This window comes from Phacochoerus africanus, chromosome 1 (assembly GCF_016906955.1).
Source record: "Phacochoerus africanus isolate WHEZ1 chromosome 1, ROS_Pafr_v1, whole genome shotgun sequence".
Classification (NCBI taxonomy): Eukaryota; Metazoa; Chordata; class Mammalia; order Artiodactyla; family Suidae; genus Phacochoerus; species Phacochoerus africanus.
The window spans coordinates 114535001-114554709 of record NC_062544.1 but is presented as its reverse complement, the minus strand read 5'-3'; the positions used below and the strand labels follow the sequence as shown (position 1 = coordinate 114554709).

General features: G+C 49.5%; 1 protein-coding gene across 4 annotated transcripts in view; it reads left to right on the top strand.

Moving 5' to 3' along the window:
* Positions 1–19709, top strand: part of POC1A (POC1 centriolar protein A) — an 88278-nt gene that overhangs the window by 57519 nt on the left and 11050 nt on the right. For all 4 annotated transcript variants that reach the window (XM_047776021.1, XM_047776030.1, XM_047776036.1 and 1 more), the window contains one exon: positions 13339–13482. In XM_047776021.1, the coding sequence (XP_047631977.1) occupies positions 13339–13482 (144 nt within the window). The remainder of the gene's footprint in view (positions 1–13338; positions 13483–19709) is intronic.

Below are 19709 nucleotides of genomic sequence, written 5' to 3'. Positions count from 1 at the left end.
GAGCTGAACCGAGCAAGAGCCAGCCCTATGAGAAAGAGGTCGTGTTCAAAGAGAATGCTCTTACAAAGATGTTGGTCACCAGCACAGGGGCCACAGGGCAGCATTGTCTGCTTGTCATTATTGTCATTTCTCAGAATGCTCCAGAGTGCACCTGCTCCAGGAACTCCAGGCGCACTGGCAGCAGAGGCCTCGAGCATGGGTGCGGGCCCCTTTGAGCTCTTCCGGGGATCCTGCCACCCTGCCCGACTCCCTCTTGTCTGTGTCCCTAACCCCTGGGCTCTGCCTGGCTGTGCCGGGTGTGATGGTTTGGAGATCTCCACCTCCAAAGGCTTGGAGTGGTTTTTCTCCTCCCTCAGAACCAGGAGGGCCAGGTCTTCCCCTCTGTTCTCGGTCTCGCTGCATGATGGTCTGCTTGCTTTCTCATGGGCTGCCACCAGTTTGCAATTGCTTAGCCTTCCTCTCCCATTTCATCCTCGCTCCTTTCTCTCCACAGTTTCCCTCATGTGGGTGTCATTTCAAGAGAACACTCCTCCCAGCCCTACTTTTTTTCTCCTGGGGGCATATTTGGACATTGGAATGACTTGTTTCCTGCTTGTTACCAAGGCTGTCCTTTCACGCCTTTGAAACATTTGGCTTTAGAAATCAGCCCTCTTGTGTGGGGAGAATACTTGGAAACCCTCAGAGCGCACAGCTGGAGAGTCAGCAGGAGATGGCTGTGGGTTGAGCCCTGGAGTGGCTGACATAGCTCTGGGAGTGAGGGCCCAGGCGGTCTTGCTTTGGGCCTGAGTGAGAAGATGGGGCTTCCTTGGTTTGCACATTTAGCATCTCCCACGTGCCAGGGAGGCCTGTAACCCACACAGGTGTAATAGGATGACAGAGGCAGCTGTGGTCCCAGCCTCAGAGGGACTGTCGGGAGAGGACGGTGAGATGAAAAAGTGGGCCAAGCTGCCTGAGGTTGTCGTGTCTGGAAGGCACTGGTTCTGTGTGAGGAGGCCTGGGTCAGGCATCTCCTGTGTTAGACCCCCGTGCTTGGACCCTTTCACAATTTTTAGTTCAGAGGACATCCTGTTTGCTTCCCACTGGGGAGGGCCTGGGGGTCACAGGGTGGCCCTTAGACTGAATCTGTCATCTTGGAGAGTGATTCAGTTCAGAGGATGCTGTCCAGCCCCAGGCCTCATGTCCCTGAGTCTCTTGGCTCATTCTGTGTGCACGAGTGACCCAGCACCCCACCCTCTTTGGGAGTCTGGAGTGGGGAGCACATGGAGGGACCCTGCACATTCATACTTGAGACCAAAGCCAACAGCAGTAACCAAACCCAGTACTCATCTTGGGCTGGCTTGGAAGAACATTGGCAAGATTGCCAAACAATTAGATGATTTTAAGAAACCAGAATTTCTCTTGGGTTCAGGGCTATGTTTAGAACCTGAAGTTTCCTCTCTTGTTGGATTCCGGGCCGGAACCCTAAATTACAGGGCAAACAAAGCTGTAGTAGATCTAGTCCACAAATAGGTGCGGGGAATACAGTACCAGGTTTCTTTTGAGCTTTGATGTGAGAAAACAGCTGTGCTTCTTTGCACTTGAGAAGCTGGAGCTGAGGGAAGCTCATGTGAGTTCTGCCCTGACCCCTGTTCTCCTCGCCAGAGCCAGGTTTAGCAAACAGGAAGGCAGGCACACTGGACACCTGTTAACTTTCCATGAGGCAGATCGTCAAGGCCAAAGGCCTGAGGTGAAGACTCAGAAACGTCTGTGTCTGTGAATCGGCACTTTTGCATAGTAGACTATTTGATGAGAAGTTCGTGAAAGATTAAGTTGAAAAGATTTAATCGTTGTGTGTGTGTGTGTCTATTATCCATTTCTTCCAGTTTGGTACTCAGTCAATACTAGGAGGGTACCAGTGTGACAGTCTAGATCTTGGGCCCAGATCACCTCCCTCTCCCTTCTCTGGCCAGACTCAAGCCTTGGACCCAGCCTCTACTTTTATCTGTTAGAATTTGTTTCTGGAGCAGGCTGGGCAGGGGGCAAGGTCCAGTGTTAGAGATTAAAAGAAAAGGAGAAATTTCCATCTTGAGCAGGTGTTAATAATTGATCACTACACTCAACTAGAGGGGCACATTCTGTCAAGTCATCTCATGACACCCTTATGGTAAAACTCCAGGCCCTCCTGGCTTCCGGCCAGGTGTGTGCAGACCTCAGTCGTTCATGACTGTCAAGCTGTGTGTGGACCCCTGAGCAGCTGAGGCCTGAAGTTCCATAGATTAGGCAGCTGCTACTTGGGAAACCCTGCCTGAGACATCTGCTGACAACGGAGGAGCCACTGAAATGTGACTCTGGCCTTCTGCATTTGGAAACGATCATCCCCAGGCCAACAGTGGGCCTCATCTTGGGTCCTCCCCATTTGGTAATTCCTGTGGCGAGGCAGTGTTTTTTTTGTTTGTTTTTTTAAGGACTGTTGACCTCCCCCCCCCTTTTTAAAAAAATAAGTATAGTTGATTTACAATGTTGTGCCAATTTCTGCTGTACAGAAAGGAATTCAGTCATATATATGTGTGTGTGTGTGTGTGTGTATATATATATATATATGAATATGTATATATATATGTTTTTCTTTTCCATCATGGTCTACCCCAGGAGATTAGATATAGTACCTGGTGCTACACAGTAGGTCTTTCTTGCTTATCCATTCTAAATGTAATAATTTGCATCCATTAACCCCAGATCCCCAGTCTGCCCACTCCCTCCCCCGTCACAAGGCAGTGATGTTTACCTTGAGGGCAGAGTGGCAGTGATGGGTAGTGTCATGATGGGCAGGTTGGGGTCCTAGGGGCATTTCAGTTGTAACTGCCTTTTTCATTTTAAAGTCAGACTTAGAAATATATAGAGAGCAACATTCTCCATTTAAAAAGGTGAACCAGGGAGTTCCTGTCATGGCTCAGTGGTTAATGAATCCCACTAGGAACCATGAGGTTGCGGGTTCGATCCCTAGCCTTGCTCGGTGGGTTAAGGAACTGGCATTGCCGTGAGCTATGGTGTAGGTCACAGATGTGGCTCGGATCTAGCTTTGTTGTGGCTCTGGCGTAAGCCGGTGGCTACAGCTCCGATTAGACCTCTAGCCCGGGAACCTCCATATGCCGAAGGAGCAGCCTTAGAAAAGGCAAAAAGACAAATAAAATAAAATAAAAAGGTGAACTGGGGAATTCCCATCGTGCCTCAGTGGTAACGAACCCAACTAGTATCCATGAGGATGTGGGTTTGATCCCTGGCCTTGCTTAGTGGGTTAAGGATCTGGCATTACCGTAAGCTGTGGTGTAGGTTGCAGATGCTGTTTGGATCCCATGTTGCTGTGGCTGTGGTGTAGGCCAGAAGCTGCAGCTCTGCTTTGACCTCTAGCCTGGGAACTTACGTATGCCACGGTTGCAGCCCTAAAAAGACAAATAAATAAATAATTTTTAAAAGGTGGACTGTTCCATGAGTTTTGACAAACACATAGTAATGTAATCACCACAGTGAACAAGTTATAGAATATTTCCATCATCTCCCCAAATTCTCTTGTGCCTCTTTAGAGTCAATCCAGCCCTTCCACCTCAAGTCCCAGGAACCTGCTAATCTGCTTTCTTTGACTGTAGATGACTGCATTTTTCAGAATTTGATATAAATGAAATCATATAGTTATATATTTTTTTGGGTCTGGTTTCTTTCACCCTAATTATTTTGAGATTCACCCATGTTGTTACGTGTATCAGTAGTTCATTCCTTTTCGTGCTGTGTATTACTTCATGGACTGGATATACAGTTTGTTTATCTACCTGTTTGTGAGCAGGTGGGGTATTTTTGACTTTAGGCTATTACACAGAAAGCTGCTGTTAACTTTCATATGCATATCTTTCTGTGGACATATTTGCTTTTTTCTGGAATAAATACCTAAGAGTAGAATGGCTGAGACATATAATGGGTTTATGTTTAACCTTTTATGTAAGTGTCAAACTGTCTTCCCAAGTGCCTGTTTGACCTTGCATTCTCTCCAGCAGGGTATGAAAGTTCGTTTCTCTCCCTCTTTGCCAGCATTTGGGATAGTCAGTCTTTTTAACTTCAAACTGTTGTAATAGATGTATAGTGATATCTCATGGTGAGCTTAACTTGCGTTTTCCTAACAGCTAGTGATGCAGGGTATCCTTTTACATCTTTGTTTGACATCTTCATATGATCTTTGGGGAAGTGTCTGTTGAAATCTTTTGTCTCTTTTAAAATTAAAATTGTTTGTCTTACTGAATTTTGAAAGTTCTTATGTATTCTGCATACAAGTCCTTTACCAGATAAGTGACTTGCAAATATTTTGTCCCAGTCCGTGGTTTGTGTTTTCACTTTCCTAACAGTCTTTCAAAGAGCAGAAGTTTTGAATTTTGATGAAGTTCATTTTGTCAACTTTTTCTTTTATGGATCCTGCTTTGATTGTCATATCCAGAAACTGCCTAACCCAAGGTTACAAAGATGTTGTCTTGTGTTTTAGAAGAAAAATTTATACCAATAGCATAGTTTTAGGTTTTGTATTTAGTTCTATTTTGAGTTACTTTTTGTATATGGTACGAGATACATACTGAAGTGCAATTTTTTTGCATGTGGATATCCATTTGTTTCAGCAGTTGTTGCATATACTGTCTTTTCTTTGGTAAGTTGCGTACCTTTTTAAAAAATTAGTTGACCAGATAGCTATGTGTATATTTCTGACTCTATTTGTTCACTGATTTGTGTGTCCTTTTACCAATACCACACTACACACTATCTTGATTGCTGTAGCTTTAGATTGTCGTAAAATCGGTTAATGTGAGTCCTGTAGCTTTTTTATTTTTTTGCTTTTTAGGGCCACACTTTCGGTATGGAAGTTCCCGGGCCAGGGGTCGAATCAGAGCTATAGCTGCAGCCTACACCACAGCCATAGCAATGCGGGATCCCCAACCCACTGAACAAGGCCAGGGATTGAACCCATATACTTACGGATATTAGTCAGATTTGTTTCCACTGCGCCACAACAGGAACTCCTTAGGTTTTTGTTTTCTGTTTTTGGCCAAGCCCATGACACGTAGAAGTTCCTGGGCTAGGGATCAAACCTACACCACAGCAGCAACCCAGGCTGCTGCTGTGACAATGCCAAATCCTTAACCTGCTGTGCCACAAGGGAACTCCTAGTTTTGTTCTTTTTTCAAATTGTTTTGGCTTTTCTAGTTCCTTTGCTTTTCCATATAAATATTGGAATCAGTTGGTTTTTTGGGGAGGGGGGCACACCCATAGCCTGTGGAAGTTCCCAGGCCAGGGACCTAACCTGTACCACATCTGCGACCTCTGCCACAGCTGTAGCAACACCAGATCCTTAACCCACTGCACCACAAGGGTACTTCCTCAGTTTTTTCTTTTTTTAATTGAAGTATAGTTGGTTTATAGTATTAATTTTTGCTGTACAATGAAGTGATTCAGTTAAATATATATGTTCATACACACACACTCTTTTTAAAAATGTTTTTTTCCATCATGGTTTATCATAGGACATTGAATATAGTTCTCTGTGCTCTACAGTAGGATCTTGTTGATTATCCCCTCCGTGTATGATAGCTCAGTCTGCTAACCCCGGACTTCCAGTCTATCCCTTGGCCAAACTCCTCCCCCTTGGCAACCACAGATTTGTTCTCTCTGCCTGTGTGTCTGTTTCTCTTTCACAGATAGGTTCTTTTTTTTTTTTTTTGTCTTTTTGCCATTTTCTTGGGCCGCTCCCACGGCATATGAGGTTCCCAGGCTAGGGGTCTAATTGGAGCTGTAGCCACCAGCCTATGCCACAGCCACAGCCACGTGGGATCCAAGTTTGTCTGCGACCCACACCACAGCTCACGGCAACGCCGGATCCTTAACCCACTGAGCGTGGTGAGGGATTGAACCGGCAACCTCATGGTTCCTAGTCAGATTTGTTAACCACTGAGCCACGATGGGAACTCCTTGTCTTTCTTTTTCTGACTGGTATCAGTTTTTGGTTCCTATAGATGAGTTTGGGGAGAATTGGCATCTTAACAACATTGAGCCTTCAGTACATGAACGTGGTATATCTCTTCATTGATATTGGTCTTTGATTTTTCTCACCAGTGTATTATAGTTTTCAGCATACAGATTTTGTACATATGGTGTTAGATTTATATCTAAGCATTTTGTAGTGGGTTGAATGGTGGCCCCCAAAAGACATGTCTCCATGCTAACCCCTAGAACTTGTGAATGTGACCTTACTTGTGAAAAGGGTCTTTGCCAATATGATTAACTTAAATGTTTTTAGATTGGATCATCTTAGATTATTAGGTTGGCTGTAAATCCAGTGATTATAAGGTGTCCTTATAAGAGACACGCCAAAGAGGAGGAGGCCATGTGAAGATGGAGGTAGAATGGAGTTATGCAGCCATGAACCAAGGAATCCTGGAGTACTAGAAGCTGGAAGTGGAAAGAAAGGATTCTCTTTTAGTGTCCCCAGTGGGAGTGTGGCCCTTTTGATGTCTGAATTTCAGAATTCCAGCTCCCAGAACTCTGAGCGAATAAATTTCTATTATTTTAAGCCACCCTGTCTGACAACTTTTTAGACAGCAATAGAAAACTGATAATACATTTCATGTTCTTTGTGCTATTGAAAAGATAATGGCCAACATTTTTCAGAGTATAATGAAAGGCCTCAGACCACAGGTCCGAGAACCTCAGAGAAATGATAAGCAGACTGAAGAAAAAACAAAAACAAAACCAAACCGCACACTTATTCAAGCTTCTGAAACCAAACATCAAGAGAAATTCTTAAAGGTTGATAGAGAAAGGAGACATTATTATATACAAAGCAAGCACAAAGGCAAGAAATACATAATTATCCTTATATATAAAATTACACAAGCCAGAAGATACGGAAGTAACATTTTTAAATAATCTAGTTTCATTGGAGTATAATTGACTTAGAGTATTGTATTAGTTTCAGGTGTACAGCAAAGTGAGTCAAACATAGAAATATATCCATTCTTTTTTCCCATATAGGTTACTACAAACTATTGAATAGATTTTCCTGTGCTATACAGTAGATTCTTATTAATCATCTATTGTGTACAGTAGTGTGTGTATGTTATTCCCACCTTCCCAATTCTTCCCTCCCCTCAACAGTTTCACCTCTGGTAACCCTAAGATTGGTTTTGAAATCTGTGAGTTAGTTTCTGTTTTATAAATTTTTTGTATCATTTTTTAAAGTATTCAAAGAAAAATCTGTTCTTACAAAATTCTGTATGTGGGAAAAAAAAATCTTTCAGAAATGGAGAAATAAAGATTTTTTTTCTTCAGACCATCCAAAGCTGAGAGAATTCATTACCAATGAACTTGTACTATAAGAAATGTCTCTTCTCTCTTTCTTCTTCTGGAATTTCAGTCACACATTAGACCATTTGATATTATCCCACAGCTTATGGATATTCTGTTCTCTCCCATATTACATTTCAGTTTGGGGAATTAATCTGTCTTCAAAGTCATTGGTTTATTTTCCTCAGTTGTGTTGAGCCTACTAAATAGCCCACAAAGCCATTCTTCATATTTCTTATTGGGTTTCTTATACCTGGCATTTCTGTTGACTCTTTCTCTATTTCTAAGCCTGTCTACTGAAATTGCCCACCTCTACATGCCTGTTGTCCACATTTTCCGGTAGAACTTTTAACATACTTATCATAATTATTTTCAATTCAACATCAAATTCGTCTGAATCTGATTCTGATTCCTTTGTCTCTTGGTGGTGGGATTTTTTTTTCCTTGCCTTTTTTTTAGTGTCTCATAATTTTTTATTGAATGCCAGACATCACGCTCAGGACAGCAGAGACTGAAGTAAATCAATAATCAGTCTTGGAGTTCCTGCTGTGTTTTGGCAGGTTGAGGATGTGGCGTTGTCTCTGTGGCAGCATGGGTTCTGTTCCCAGCTTGGAGATCTGGCATTGCGGCAAATGGGGCAGAGGTCGCGGCTGTGGCTTCGATTCAGTCGCTGCCCCAGGAGCTTTCATGTGCTGCAGCTGTGGCCAAAAAAAAAAAAGAAAAACATCAGTCTTATCAGGAGTTGAGCTTAGTTGGGCCTTGCCTTGTACTTAGGGTGAAGTCTGGGTGTTGGGGGATTTTTCTCCCTGTTCCTGCTCCATCCCCAGCTTTGAGCTTTACCCTGGTGGCCTGCCCCTTGGAGGGTGTCTGTTTCCACACTCCTGCCCATCCCTGGCAGTGGACTACCATTGCTTGTCATCTGGTGCCTGCTAGCTTTGTTGCAGGGAGTCTCTGCTGTCCTATCCCAGCTTCAGTGTTAGTCATGCCCTGTGTCCCTAGGGCTCAGAAGCAGGACATTTTCAGTAGTCCTGTCCCTCCCTCAGCCTTTGGAGAACTCAGTGATTTCCACTCAGGCTGGCTTTTGGCCTCTTCCCCAAGAGGTGGTTTTTTTCTTTTTTTTGCCCTTCCCCTAGTAGTTTAAGGACATTGTCCCATAGGTGAGAAGGGTCTTTGGCAGGGCTTCGTGCCTCTTCCATGTCTGCTCCCCTCCTCCAAACCTGCGCCCTCAAGAACGGTTTTCTCCCATCCACTGCCCTGCCCCATGTTTCTCATGAGTGCCCAGTGGAGGTCTGTGGAGAAGACCCTCTGAGCTCGTGCAAAATCCACCCATGTCTGCGGCTCCAGGGGTTCTTCCCTCTCACCCTGGTCACACTCAGCCTCTATAGCTTGTTAAAAGGTATAGTTCTCTCCCACTCAGATGGAACTTAGTGTCCCTTCTTCCCCAGGCTTTGCCCAGAGGTGAGCCAGTGCTCACTTCCTGTTATCCTTGGAAGAGTCTGCCTTTCCTTAGATTTCAAGCTAGTTGTTTGCTTTGAGACCGCAGCTCTCCGATTTAAGGAAAGTTATGATTTTTTTAGATTTCTGGGTTGTTGTTTTTGTTGTTGTTGTTGTTTCTTGTTAGGATAGGATTAATGCTTTCCTCAACTTTCTCTATCTTAGGGCAGAGGCTCCTTAATCCATATCTGCATCTTGATGATGAAAAAGTGAGAGCATAGTCAATTCAGAGGCCAGTCAAGAAGTTACCCCAGATGGAGTGATTTCTTGTCACAAGATGACCTGCAGGCTCTGCTCTTTTGTTTTTTTATGAAAATTTATGTGTTGGTTACCCATGTATTTGAGTGGCTGAAAGCAACTACAGATATTTATTTCAGTCCCTACTATGTGCAGTGCTGAGCTCGTGGTGACATGCGACAGGCTGGCACCAACAGGAACTGAGGCAAGCAGATTAACCTACGGTGAGAGCCCAGGATCCCTCACGAGGCTGGGTGAGAGGGGACACCCGCAGACCCCAAGTGAGATTTCTGCTAAGTTAAAGAGAGTCATCTATTCTGAGTTTCACCTTGTTTTCCTTTTTCGATGTTCAGTTGCTTCTGTTTGGTAAACGTGAAAGTTGTCAACCTGGTGCAGCTCTCTAGGCATGTATGTGTGTTAATGTGGTTGCAGTTTTACTTGTGCTGTACCTGAGGACCACCAGACGGGACCCCTAGTACCCTGGGATGTTGAACAAAGACTGATAGGATTTCTCCCTTTAAACACTGTTCTTGTTATTCCACCACTGTCCCCACTCACAGCTCTGTATGTGCGGCTCTGCCTTCTCTTGCCCATCATCTTCCTATCTCTGCTTTATCGCTTATTTGCCGAGCTCTTGGGGAAATGCCACATCTCTGCAGTGCTGTTGCAGGTGAGTGGCTGTAATGCTCTTTGGCACATGACTGCTGGCCCTGTGCCTTAGAAAGGTTTCATTACACAGGAATGTCAACTTGGTGGGCTTGGCTCTCTAGGGCGTCGAGTGTGTGTGGAGGGCCTGCTCTGTGTTCAGCTCTGTGCCAGGGAGGTGTTCCAGGGCAGGTGGGCTAGGGGAATGATGCAAAAAGTGTTAGATCCAGGAGCCTCAATGAGGATGTAAGACAGGAGCTGGCCATGTGGAAGCAAATCTGCAGGCGCTGTCACCTGTCAGAGGCTGCTTCCTGTCAGGGACCTGCCTGTCTTTGGGTTCGGGTCCCAGCTCTGTCATTTCTTATATTGAAGCAGCCCGCTTCTCTATCTATAAAATAAGGTTCCTAATGCCTGCTGTGAGTATGAAATAAAATGATGAATAAAAATTCTGGCACATAAATCACAGTGGTGGCCATTTTTATGTGCTAGACTGGCAGCATGTTAATTGCTGTAATGTCTGCTGATAACAGTGGACAAGGAGGAGTTCCCTGGTGGCTCAATGGGTTAAGGATCCAGCATTGTCACTGCTGTGATGCAGGTTTGATTCCTGGTCTGGGAACTTCTGCATGCCACAGGTGGAGCCAAAAAAGAAAAATGAGAGAGACATGGACAAGGAGACAGAGAAGGGCCTTGTCCAGGTAAAGATAAAACCGGGATTGAATGGTATGACCTGAAGCATAGCCCAGGGCAGGCAGAACTCCGGACCTGTGAGTGAGGCTAGAGGCTGGTACCTTCTGATAGATACTTCCTGTCTGAGCCTCAGGTTGCTGCTGTCCTCAGTGCTGGCTCGGCTTGGACTCAGAAGGAGGGTCCTATTGCTAAATCAGTGGTGCTCACCCCCTGCTTCCCAGACAGGAGGAATCGCCCATCTGGCCACTGCTGGAGGATGCTGGCTCTCAGGACAGAGGGCAGGTAGGTTCCCACCCGCCCTCTGGCATCCTTTCCTGAGGGAGCCAGGGAGCTCAGCGTCTGGAGGAAGAGTATGCGTGTCTTAAGGGGGTCCTTTGGAAGTAGGCACAGGCTCCTCAAGAAAGGCCTGCTAGGAGTTCGCATCATGGCATAGCAGAAATGAATCCGACTAGGAAGTTGCTGGTTCAATCCCTGACCTTGCTCAGTGTTAAGGGTTAAGGATCTGGCATTGCCGTGAGCTGCGGTGTAGTCGCAGACACGGCTGGGATCTGGCATGGCTGTGGCATAGGCCAGCGGCTACAGCTCTAATTCGACCCCTAGCCTGGGAACCTCCATATGCCGTGGGTGTGGCCCTAAAAAGCAAAAAAGAAAGAAAGAAAAGTCCTGCTAGTGATGTGCAGATAAGCCCTTGGCAGGGCAGACCCAGTTATCACCCCTACTTTACAGATGAGGAGGTGGAGGCCAAGAGGGATTGAGCGTCTTGCCCAGGGCCACCTAGCAGGTCAGTGGTAGAGTTCAGGTGGCAGCCAAGGCCTGTCTGAGTGGCTGCTCTTCCCTGCTCCCACTCTGTTCTGTCTCCTGACACAACTGCCTGGGTTCTAGGTGCCGCTGTGGTGAGGTAAAGGCCCAGTCAAACTTCTGAAACATTTCCTTTTGGGATGGACTCTGGATGGGCTTTGAGATCTAGAGTGTATCAATTCCTGGAGAACTAGAAGAGCCCCAGCCTCAGTAGGCCGAGGACTTACAAAATGGTCCCAGCGCCACAGCGGACATGCCGACCAAGGGTGTGTGGACATGGATGGCGCAGCTCCTGTTTTCAGGAATACTCCTCAGGCTTGCGTCTTATTCAAATTCTCTTTAACCACCAGGGCCTGCGTTTTTCCAAATTCAAAGCTACATACATGCGCTTCAGAGTTTGTCATCTGTGAGATTAGAACACTTTCCTGAGAAAGGAAAATAGGTAGGCAAGGTCCACATACTAAACTGCCCTTCTTTGCTGGTTGGACATCCTCTCCCAGGCTGATTCTTTTCAAGGACTCTGAGGCCTGCCCAGGTGAGCATGTCCAGGGCAGAGCATCTTCCCAGGGCAGGTGTGCAGGCATCCTAAGTAAGCCCCAGTCATAGACAGTATGCCCCAGTGGCCCTGGTATTCAAGGGTGGAGGGATGCTGGATGGAGTACCCAGGCTGTGCCACATGTGGGCAGTTGACAGGCTTTGAGCCTAGTGATGTCCTGGGTTTAGAGGGGAGAGGAGTGATGAGTGTAGGCAGAGGACAAGGGAAGGGACATAGACACGTGTGGGTGACAGGCCCTGTGGGCAATCTGGCATTGATTCATCCTGCTCGTGTGTCCTCAGGGCCCTGAGGATGGGGTGGCTGCAGAGATGGGGTAGGCCCAGGTGTGTGGGAGCACAGAGGAGCTTCTGGTTGCGTGTAGGGGATTTCAAGGTGAGTGGAGGACAGGGTGCTTAGAGCAGGGGAAGGGAAGGGTGGGTGAGGGGACTGTGGAAGCTGCAGAAGGGGGCAGGTGGAGGAGGGTGCCCCATGAAAGGGCTTGAGGGCTTGAGTTTTCTCCCAGAGCTGGTGGAGAGGACTGGCAAAGCCAAGGAATGGTGATGTACCATTTGGAATACCCATCAGTGAGGCCATGGCTTAAAACACTGAGCTCCAAGTGTAGATGCATTTGTGGGTTACTGGGGTTTTGGGGCTGGTGGGATTGTCAGCCTCACTGCATACATCATTCCCACAAGGAACAAGTCCACAGAGGAACTGTAGGTTCCAAGACCCAAACTAGGGCATCTGCCCACCGTGTCCTTGGGAACCGGATGGCTCCCAGAATTCTGCCCTGCTGAACACAAGCACTATGCTTCTAGAGTAAGGAGAAGCCTTTGTCTGTGCATAGAGCAGTGCCTAACTTTTGGGGGACACATGTTGGACTGGCATGAGTCCCCTTAGGAAACCAGTCATCCTCAGTGTTGGTGGTGGGAGGATGGCTTCTCCATTTGGGGACTGAAGGATCTTGGGCAGAAACACCAAGTCCCTCACATTCCTGGAGTCTTGTCTGAAGCAGCCTGGGGCACCTGTCCTATGGATTCTGACTCCCTCCAGCCCTTGGGCCAGGACGTTCACCTGGAATCCTTGTTTCCCAGGGTATCTGTGCCAGGGCAGAACTGGAACTTTCCCGAGTTCTGGGCCATCCCTGTCCCAGGGGTGGGGAATTGGCATTGAGCTGAGCAGGAGGAGGGTTGACTTCAGAGCCAGGCTGGGCCGCAGGGGCCCTGGACTCTGAGAGGCCTGTTGGAGGGTGCAGGCCATGCTAAGGGTTTGGTAGCCTCAGCCTCTCTGAGGGCCTCCAAGAGCCCACCTGCACATCCCTCCCAAGCCCCCAGCCCAGACTGCCAGATGCCCTGCTTCTGCTCCTCACTCAGGGGCTCTGCTCAGAAAAGAGGGCCTGGAAGGGAGCATGCAGACCTGGATGTGGGAGGTACGCCACACTGTCACTGCTCACCAATGTTTGGAACTCGTCTTCTCAAGTTTGCTGGTGGTTTTCCAGGTTAATCCTTTGACACGCTATTCCTCTCTGTGTTTCCTCAATCACTGAATCAGGACTAAGGGGCTCTCTTTCCTTTCATTGTCTTTAGCCAGAGGTGGATTTCGCCATCCCGCCAGGCAGGGGCAGGAGTCAGGAGTTGATGCAGAGCCAGCCCCGGGAGCCCGTTAGCATGCCTCAGACGCTGACCAGCACGCTGGAGCACATCGTGGGCCAGCTGGACGTCCTCACCCAGGTAGGCTGTGACATGAATTCATCCCATTGTACTGGGCCTGGCCTTTGGAGCATTTAAAGTTGGCCTGTGGGTGCTGGGTTTTTTAAAAACATAATTATAATGTACCTATTTTCTGGCCCAAATGAATGAAATAGCAGTGGCTGCCCTGAGATCCTGACTCTCAGAGCCACCTGACCCTTGGCCAAGGCACTGGATCCCAAAATCACGAGCACTGATTCCTGCTAGGGACTGCCCACCCTGCGCTGGCCTGGGCCACAGTAGAGCTTTGAATTGATATACTGTCCATTCATCCAGCTCTTCTGGGTGGGCATGTTGGGGACATGCCAGGGAACTGCACACAGTGAGTCAAGGCATCCAAGAGCCCAGGCTTTGGGTTCGAGCTGGCACTGCTCCTTATCCTCAGAGTGACCTTGGTGAAATCCCTTCCACTCTCCAAACCCTGGTGTGTTTATCAGTGATGAGCCTGCCACGTTTGTGGTCAGGATTAAAGGAGATGAGCCTGCAGGAGGTTACCTAGGGGTAACTGTTCAGTAAATGTTAGCTGTGGCACTGACCACCCTCATCAGTGAGAGGGACACGCCCCATCCCCCACCCGCCACCCGGCGCGTAAGTGCGTCTGGCAGCTCATTACACGGACTTGCAGCGTGGTGATTTCAGTGAGAGCAAAGTGCCCTGACGAGAGCTGGCAGCCAGCACTGTGGGCATGCCCTGAGGGGCATCTCTCATCCAGGGGTGGAAGAATGGTCCTGGCAGGGGGAGAGCCTGCCTGCAGGTGTGGCGGGGGCCAGGGCCACATCCAGGCAGCGAGCCATGCCTAACGCAGCTGGAATGGGGCATGGAGGGGGTGGGGTGGCAGAGCCAAGGCAGATTTAAAGGTCCTCAGGCCCCTTCCCTCCTTGGCTCTGGGTACAGATCCCCTTTCCTGTGCCAGCTCAAGGGTGGAATGGGGATGCTGGAGGGGGGCAAAGGACCCTTGAGCCTCCGATGGAGACGGAGCTGAAGTGGCTTGGTGTCCCTTTCCTACCTTTGGATCTGGGGCTAAGTGCGTCAAGCTCCCGCACGTCATGTCTCATGGTCTATGGCTTATCACAGCATCTCAGCTGGTCCTGCACACCTTGGACCCACTGAAGGAGGGACATTTGAAGGTAAAGATCAGGCATTGGTGACTAGAGCCTGGTGGGACTGTGTGCGTGTTATACTGACATTTCTGAAAGCCTCTTAGCCCTTGAGAGGAAAGCATGTGCTGGGAGAGACAGATGAGCAATGAGCAAAGACTTAAAAAAAATCTCCTACCTCAGACCCGTCAGAAACTGCCGAGCCTGCTTCATGTTCTTCACAGCCTCGTCAAGTGAGAGATCGGGGGGTGAGGGGGTGGGGGGTGGAATGAATTAGAACTTTATAGGATAAAATTGGAAATTAAGTCTGAGAGGATGGTCTAAAATAGCTTCACTGGATCCAGAGGAGTATAACACTAAAAACATTTCCTGTCACTGTGTGTTAAGGGCTTACGTGGAAGGTTTTGTTACGTGTTAGCCATCAGGGGTATGATAGTAACTTTGTAAGAAAGTGGCATCACAGGGAGGAAATGAAGGCGCTCCTGTGGCGGGGTCACACCATTCAACCCCTTTGCAGATCCACACGGCACTCCGCCCCCTACCAAATGCTGAGCCAGCCACCCAGGCACCTGCTATGCCAGACCAGTGTGCCTTCCTGAGTGCCGTAAAGTGAGGTGTGTTCCTGAAGGACTCCACATGTCCTGAGGAAACTTAGGTTCCCCAGTTGAAGCCTTGGCATGCCACCTATTTTCACAATGATGTGTGAGGCATTTGCACTAATTCATGTGCCTATCTTGGGCTTGGTTGCCAATCGTTTTCCAGGCCCACCTTTTCTCCTGGGGTTGAGGCTCTAGCAGAGGTGTTGCAGCCACAGCGAGAACTGCCCCCACTGGGGTTGAAGGTTCCCCACCCTCACCTCTTGGGACCAGCCTGGCTGTGGGCTCCCCCTCTCCGGGGGCTCCTCCTCCCGGGAGGCTCCCCTGAGGCCTAGAACCAGATGACCACTGCCATCCTCCCCATGCAAGTAGCTCAGTGGGACTCCAAACCTCCCTGGTCTGTGGGTGTTGACCTTGGATGCTGCCCCCTGAGCGGGTGCTCCTCGCCATACTGATGCGTGTCTGTGCTCTGGAGGGCCAGGGATGTCTTGGCCATCCCAACACTGATTCCTGCTTCAGAGTCCTCTGAGTCTTGCTGTCCTCTGTCCCACGCCATCACTGCCCCTTCCCTCCCCTACAAGGAAGTCTCCTTCTAAACAGCCTCAGAGAGGGGGCACTGCCTTCTGGTCCTTTGGGCCTCTGTCCTGCAGCACGCCCTTCAGGGAAGAAGCACAGGGCTGCAGTGGGCAGTGGCCAAGATGTCTACTGCGTGAGTCACAGAGCCTCCAGTCTCTGGGTGACAGCAGGCATCCCGCTGTGGAGGCTCAGTCCTCAGAGCCTGCCTTCCTGCTTGACAGGCTGGGTGGGGCCCAATGATCTAATCCTCTGGAGGTTTGGGGCCCATTTGCACTGGTCTGAAGGCTAAGGATGTGGCCTCAGTACTTGTCAGTGGCAGCTCTCTGCAAAGCAGGGGCCCAGAGGTCAGACAGCTGAGTGAGCCTGAGAAGGGACGTGGCTCAGAGCTTGTTTGGGTGCAAGTGCCGGCTTTCCCACTTATAGCCCAGTGACCTGGGGCACATCCCTTAACCTCTTTGTGCCTGTTTCCAACACAGAGCTGATAATTACACCCACTTCCCAGGCCTCTTGAGCAGATTAGATGTGTCAGCCTGCGTGAAGCTCTTTGAACGGTGCCCAGCAATGTCATGGGCTGCTGCTCCTGCTGCTGCCCTTTGTCATTATTTGAGGCCTGGCTGCCTTGGATGCAGGGGGATCCTCACAATGGCACCAAAAATAGCTCCCCAGTTCCCCACTACCTCCCTACCTGGCAGAGCCATTCCTCAGCCCTCACAGCAGGCCGAGAGGGTTTCCTCCGCACACACATATTTACTGAGACTTTTCTCTGTAAGGGGCCCTGCATGAGACCCGGTCCCACCCTTGGGAAGTCCTGGAACTGAGTCTGCTGATGTCAGAGCCAGGCCTCCTGAGAGGGGCAGGCAACCAGGACTGCGGGAAACAGCTGGGCAGCACGCCAGGTGGGAGTCCAGTGGGCCAGGGTGATAAGGCCTCAGTCCTTTGGGTTGGGCTCACAGAGCAAGCAGCACAGGAGTTTGGACCTCTGGTGGGGCCACTCAGCAGGGCAGAGTTGGGGCCGGACCCCGCCGAGGGTCTGGGGTGGAGTGAAGATAGGGACACACAGAGGCTGGGACCTGGGCAGGGTATAGAGATGTCATGGTTCTGCTCCCCAGGAGGCAGCTTCTGCAGCTGCCCTGGATTAGGGTCAGCTTGGAGCCAGGTTTCCCTGCAGGAGGAAGGGGGCGAGGAGAGGAGTGGACAGCGATTAGGAATACGTGTTGTTTTTTTTTTTTTTGCCACACCTGCTGCATGTGGAAGCTCCCAGGCCAGGGATCAAACCCAAGCCACAGCAGTGACCCGAGCCACAGCGTTGGTGGTGCTAGGTCCTTAACCCTCTGAGCTACCAGGGAACTCCAGGAATTTTTTTTTTTTTTTTTTTTTTTAATGGCTGCGTCTGTGGCATATGAAATTTCTGGGCCAGAGATGGAATCTGAGCCACAGCTACAACCTATACCACAGCTGCAGCAGAGGAATTCTTTTTTAGTAAAGTACGCACATTGTTTTGCAGAAGTGCATTTATTTAAGAAAATGGACTTTGGGGTGGCCTTGCAAGGTACTTCAAGGTACTCTTCTCCCAAGTGGCCTCGCTCTTCTTGCTGTCTCGGGCTGTTGGGTCTCCCCACAGTGTTGTTTTAGATGGAAAATTCTCAGAGTGTGGGGATCACATCCTCACTGTAATTTTCTTCCTGATGTTTATCTGAGGCATGCGACTTTCCAAGGACTTTGCTTTGCAGCCCTCCCACCTGGTGCCCAAAGCTAGCATCATGCCCAGTGCAGACAGGGTGTTAGTAACAGTTTGTTGTACCTGGACCAGCTCCAAGGTCCACTCAGTTTGGGGCTTCTCCAAGATGCCAGGTGATCCTGAGCTCAGCCCATTGTGGGTCAGAGCTTCCTCAGCTTCCCTCATGAAACAGTTTTGAGGTAGTTAGGGATGACGTCATTGAGAAGTTCATCTGCAAATCAAACGACCTTCCTGAAAGTTAAGGCCAGAAGTTCTTGCTCAGTGCTCTGTGATGATAGAACGCAGCAGGCCTGACCCCTTAGGTCTCTGGCCAGAGAGTATACCCCCTTGCCCTGGTTTGTCTTTGTGTGGAAGAGACCCCCCTGTCCCCACCTCTCTGTGAGGTTGCTCTTTGGGGCTTCACTGGTTCCTCAGATCCTGATCCCAGCTGGACACTGTGTCCTAAGCAGCCGGGGTTTGTTTGGCCTTACACATCCCCATCAGCTGTGGAGAGCAGAGGTCCCTCCCTCCGGGTGTCAGGGCTGCTCTACTCAGTCCGTTGAGCCACTGCCCATTAGCCTGGGCGTACCTACCCTCCTAAACTTGAGGGCCATCTCCGTCACTCATCACCTGGGTGACCTTGGGCAGGAGATGTTTTTCCCCAGAGCATCAGCTTCCTCGCTTGTAAAGTGGGGACAGCTAAGCCTGCTCGTGCCCTCTGATCACTGTGGTGATGCTCGGCTTTACCTGGATGCTCTAGGCTGGCACTTGTTGTCTATGATGTGTGGCATCAAGTCAGTGTTCTCCAAGGGGCAGTGTGGGAGAGCCCCAGGGCGCCCAGCTGACATAGGAGTGGACATTCCACAGGCCTCTTTCACTGCTAGAGTCCCAGAAATGTTTTTGAGCTGCCAATGAGACTCTAGTGGTCTGCCTGAGTGGGAGAATGAGAGAGAGAGGAAGAGGAGGTCTTTCCCTAGGGCCAGGCAGGAGGACGGCCCAGGCAAGATGGACCGGGCTGCCTGGGGACTGTTGAAAATCAGAGATGGGTCATGGAGAGATTAGATGGGAGCCCTGAACCCAGACCCAGGCATCAGGGGCCAAGATTGACGTTCTTCAAAAATGTGTGTATGTCTTATGTTCTTTAAATAAAGTTACCATATGGCTGTTGGGGAAAATATATTTCCCAACAACAGGATTTAGGTTTTTCTTTGAGAGACTTTTTGTTTTTCAAAATCCCTCGTTGGGGAGTTCCCTGTTGGCTCAGTGGGTTAAGGATCAATGTTTTCACTGCTGTGGTGTAGGTTCGACCCCTGACCTGCAAACTTCCACATGTTGTGGTGCCTCCCCCTCCCCCCAACAAAAAAAAACCCTCATGGGAATTCTCAAGGGCAACCAGAGCTGAGGTCACAAGTGTGGGGGCTGTGTACGGTGTCTATGCCCCCCTCTTCCTCTCGTGAGGCTGCCCTGGTCCCCATCCACTCCCCTTCCCATCCAGGGAGGACACACACCTGTCCTGTGGCTATCCTAGTCACTGTCCTGTTGGGCTGTCCCCAGTCGTCTCTTCCTGAGATAGGTGGGTTGACCCCAGAGGCCCACAGGAACCAGAGAAAACCTCAGATCAGGGCTCAGAAGCTCCAGCCGCTCTGGCCCAGCCGTGCCTCTGCATCTGTGTGGACCTGGGGAAGACTTTCGGCTCTGCCCATCTGTCTCTCCCATGGGGTGGGCAGCAGAGGTCAGCATCTCAGGTGGGGTCAGGACTTCCCTTAAGGCCTTCTTTCCATGGGTCACCCCTCCTATCTGCCCCCGGCCAAGCCCTTAAGCCCTTTGGTCGCACTGGGAGGAAGGACTCCTGCGTGGATTCCTGCCAGACCTGCCTGCTTGCTGATGGCCATTCAGTGGGTGTCCAGAGAGGACCTGATCTTCCCTTCTTGTGTTCTTGTGAGGGTTCTGTCCAGTGATTTAGGAGGCTGTTTCCCACAGCCCACGTTCCCATGTGAGCTCGCCTCCCTCCTTGGCTCCCTTCCCTTCCTTCACGGAGTCCTGAGTGACAGAGCTTGGGTGGTGTATGGAAGTTGCAGAGGCCCTGGGTCTTCCTGGAGAGCAAGGGCAGGGAGCACAGAGATGTGGACAGTACCCAGGAGCTGGGGAGGCTGCAGTGAGGGGCCTGGGCCTGGCAGGCGGCTGGTGGTGTTGCCTCAGAAGCCCATAGCAGTTATTTTTGAC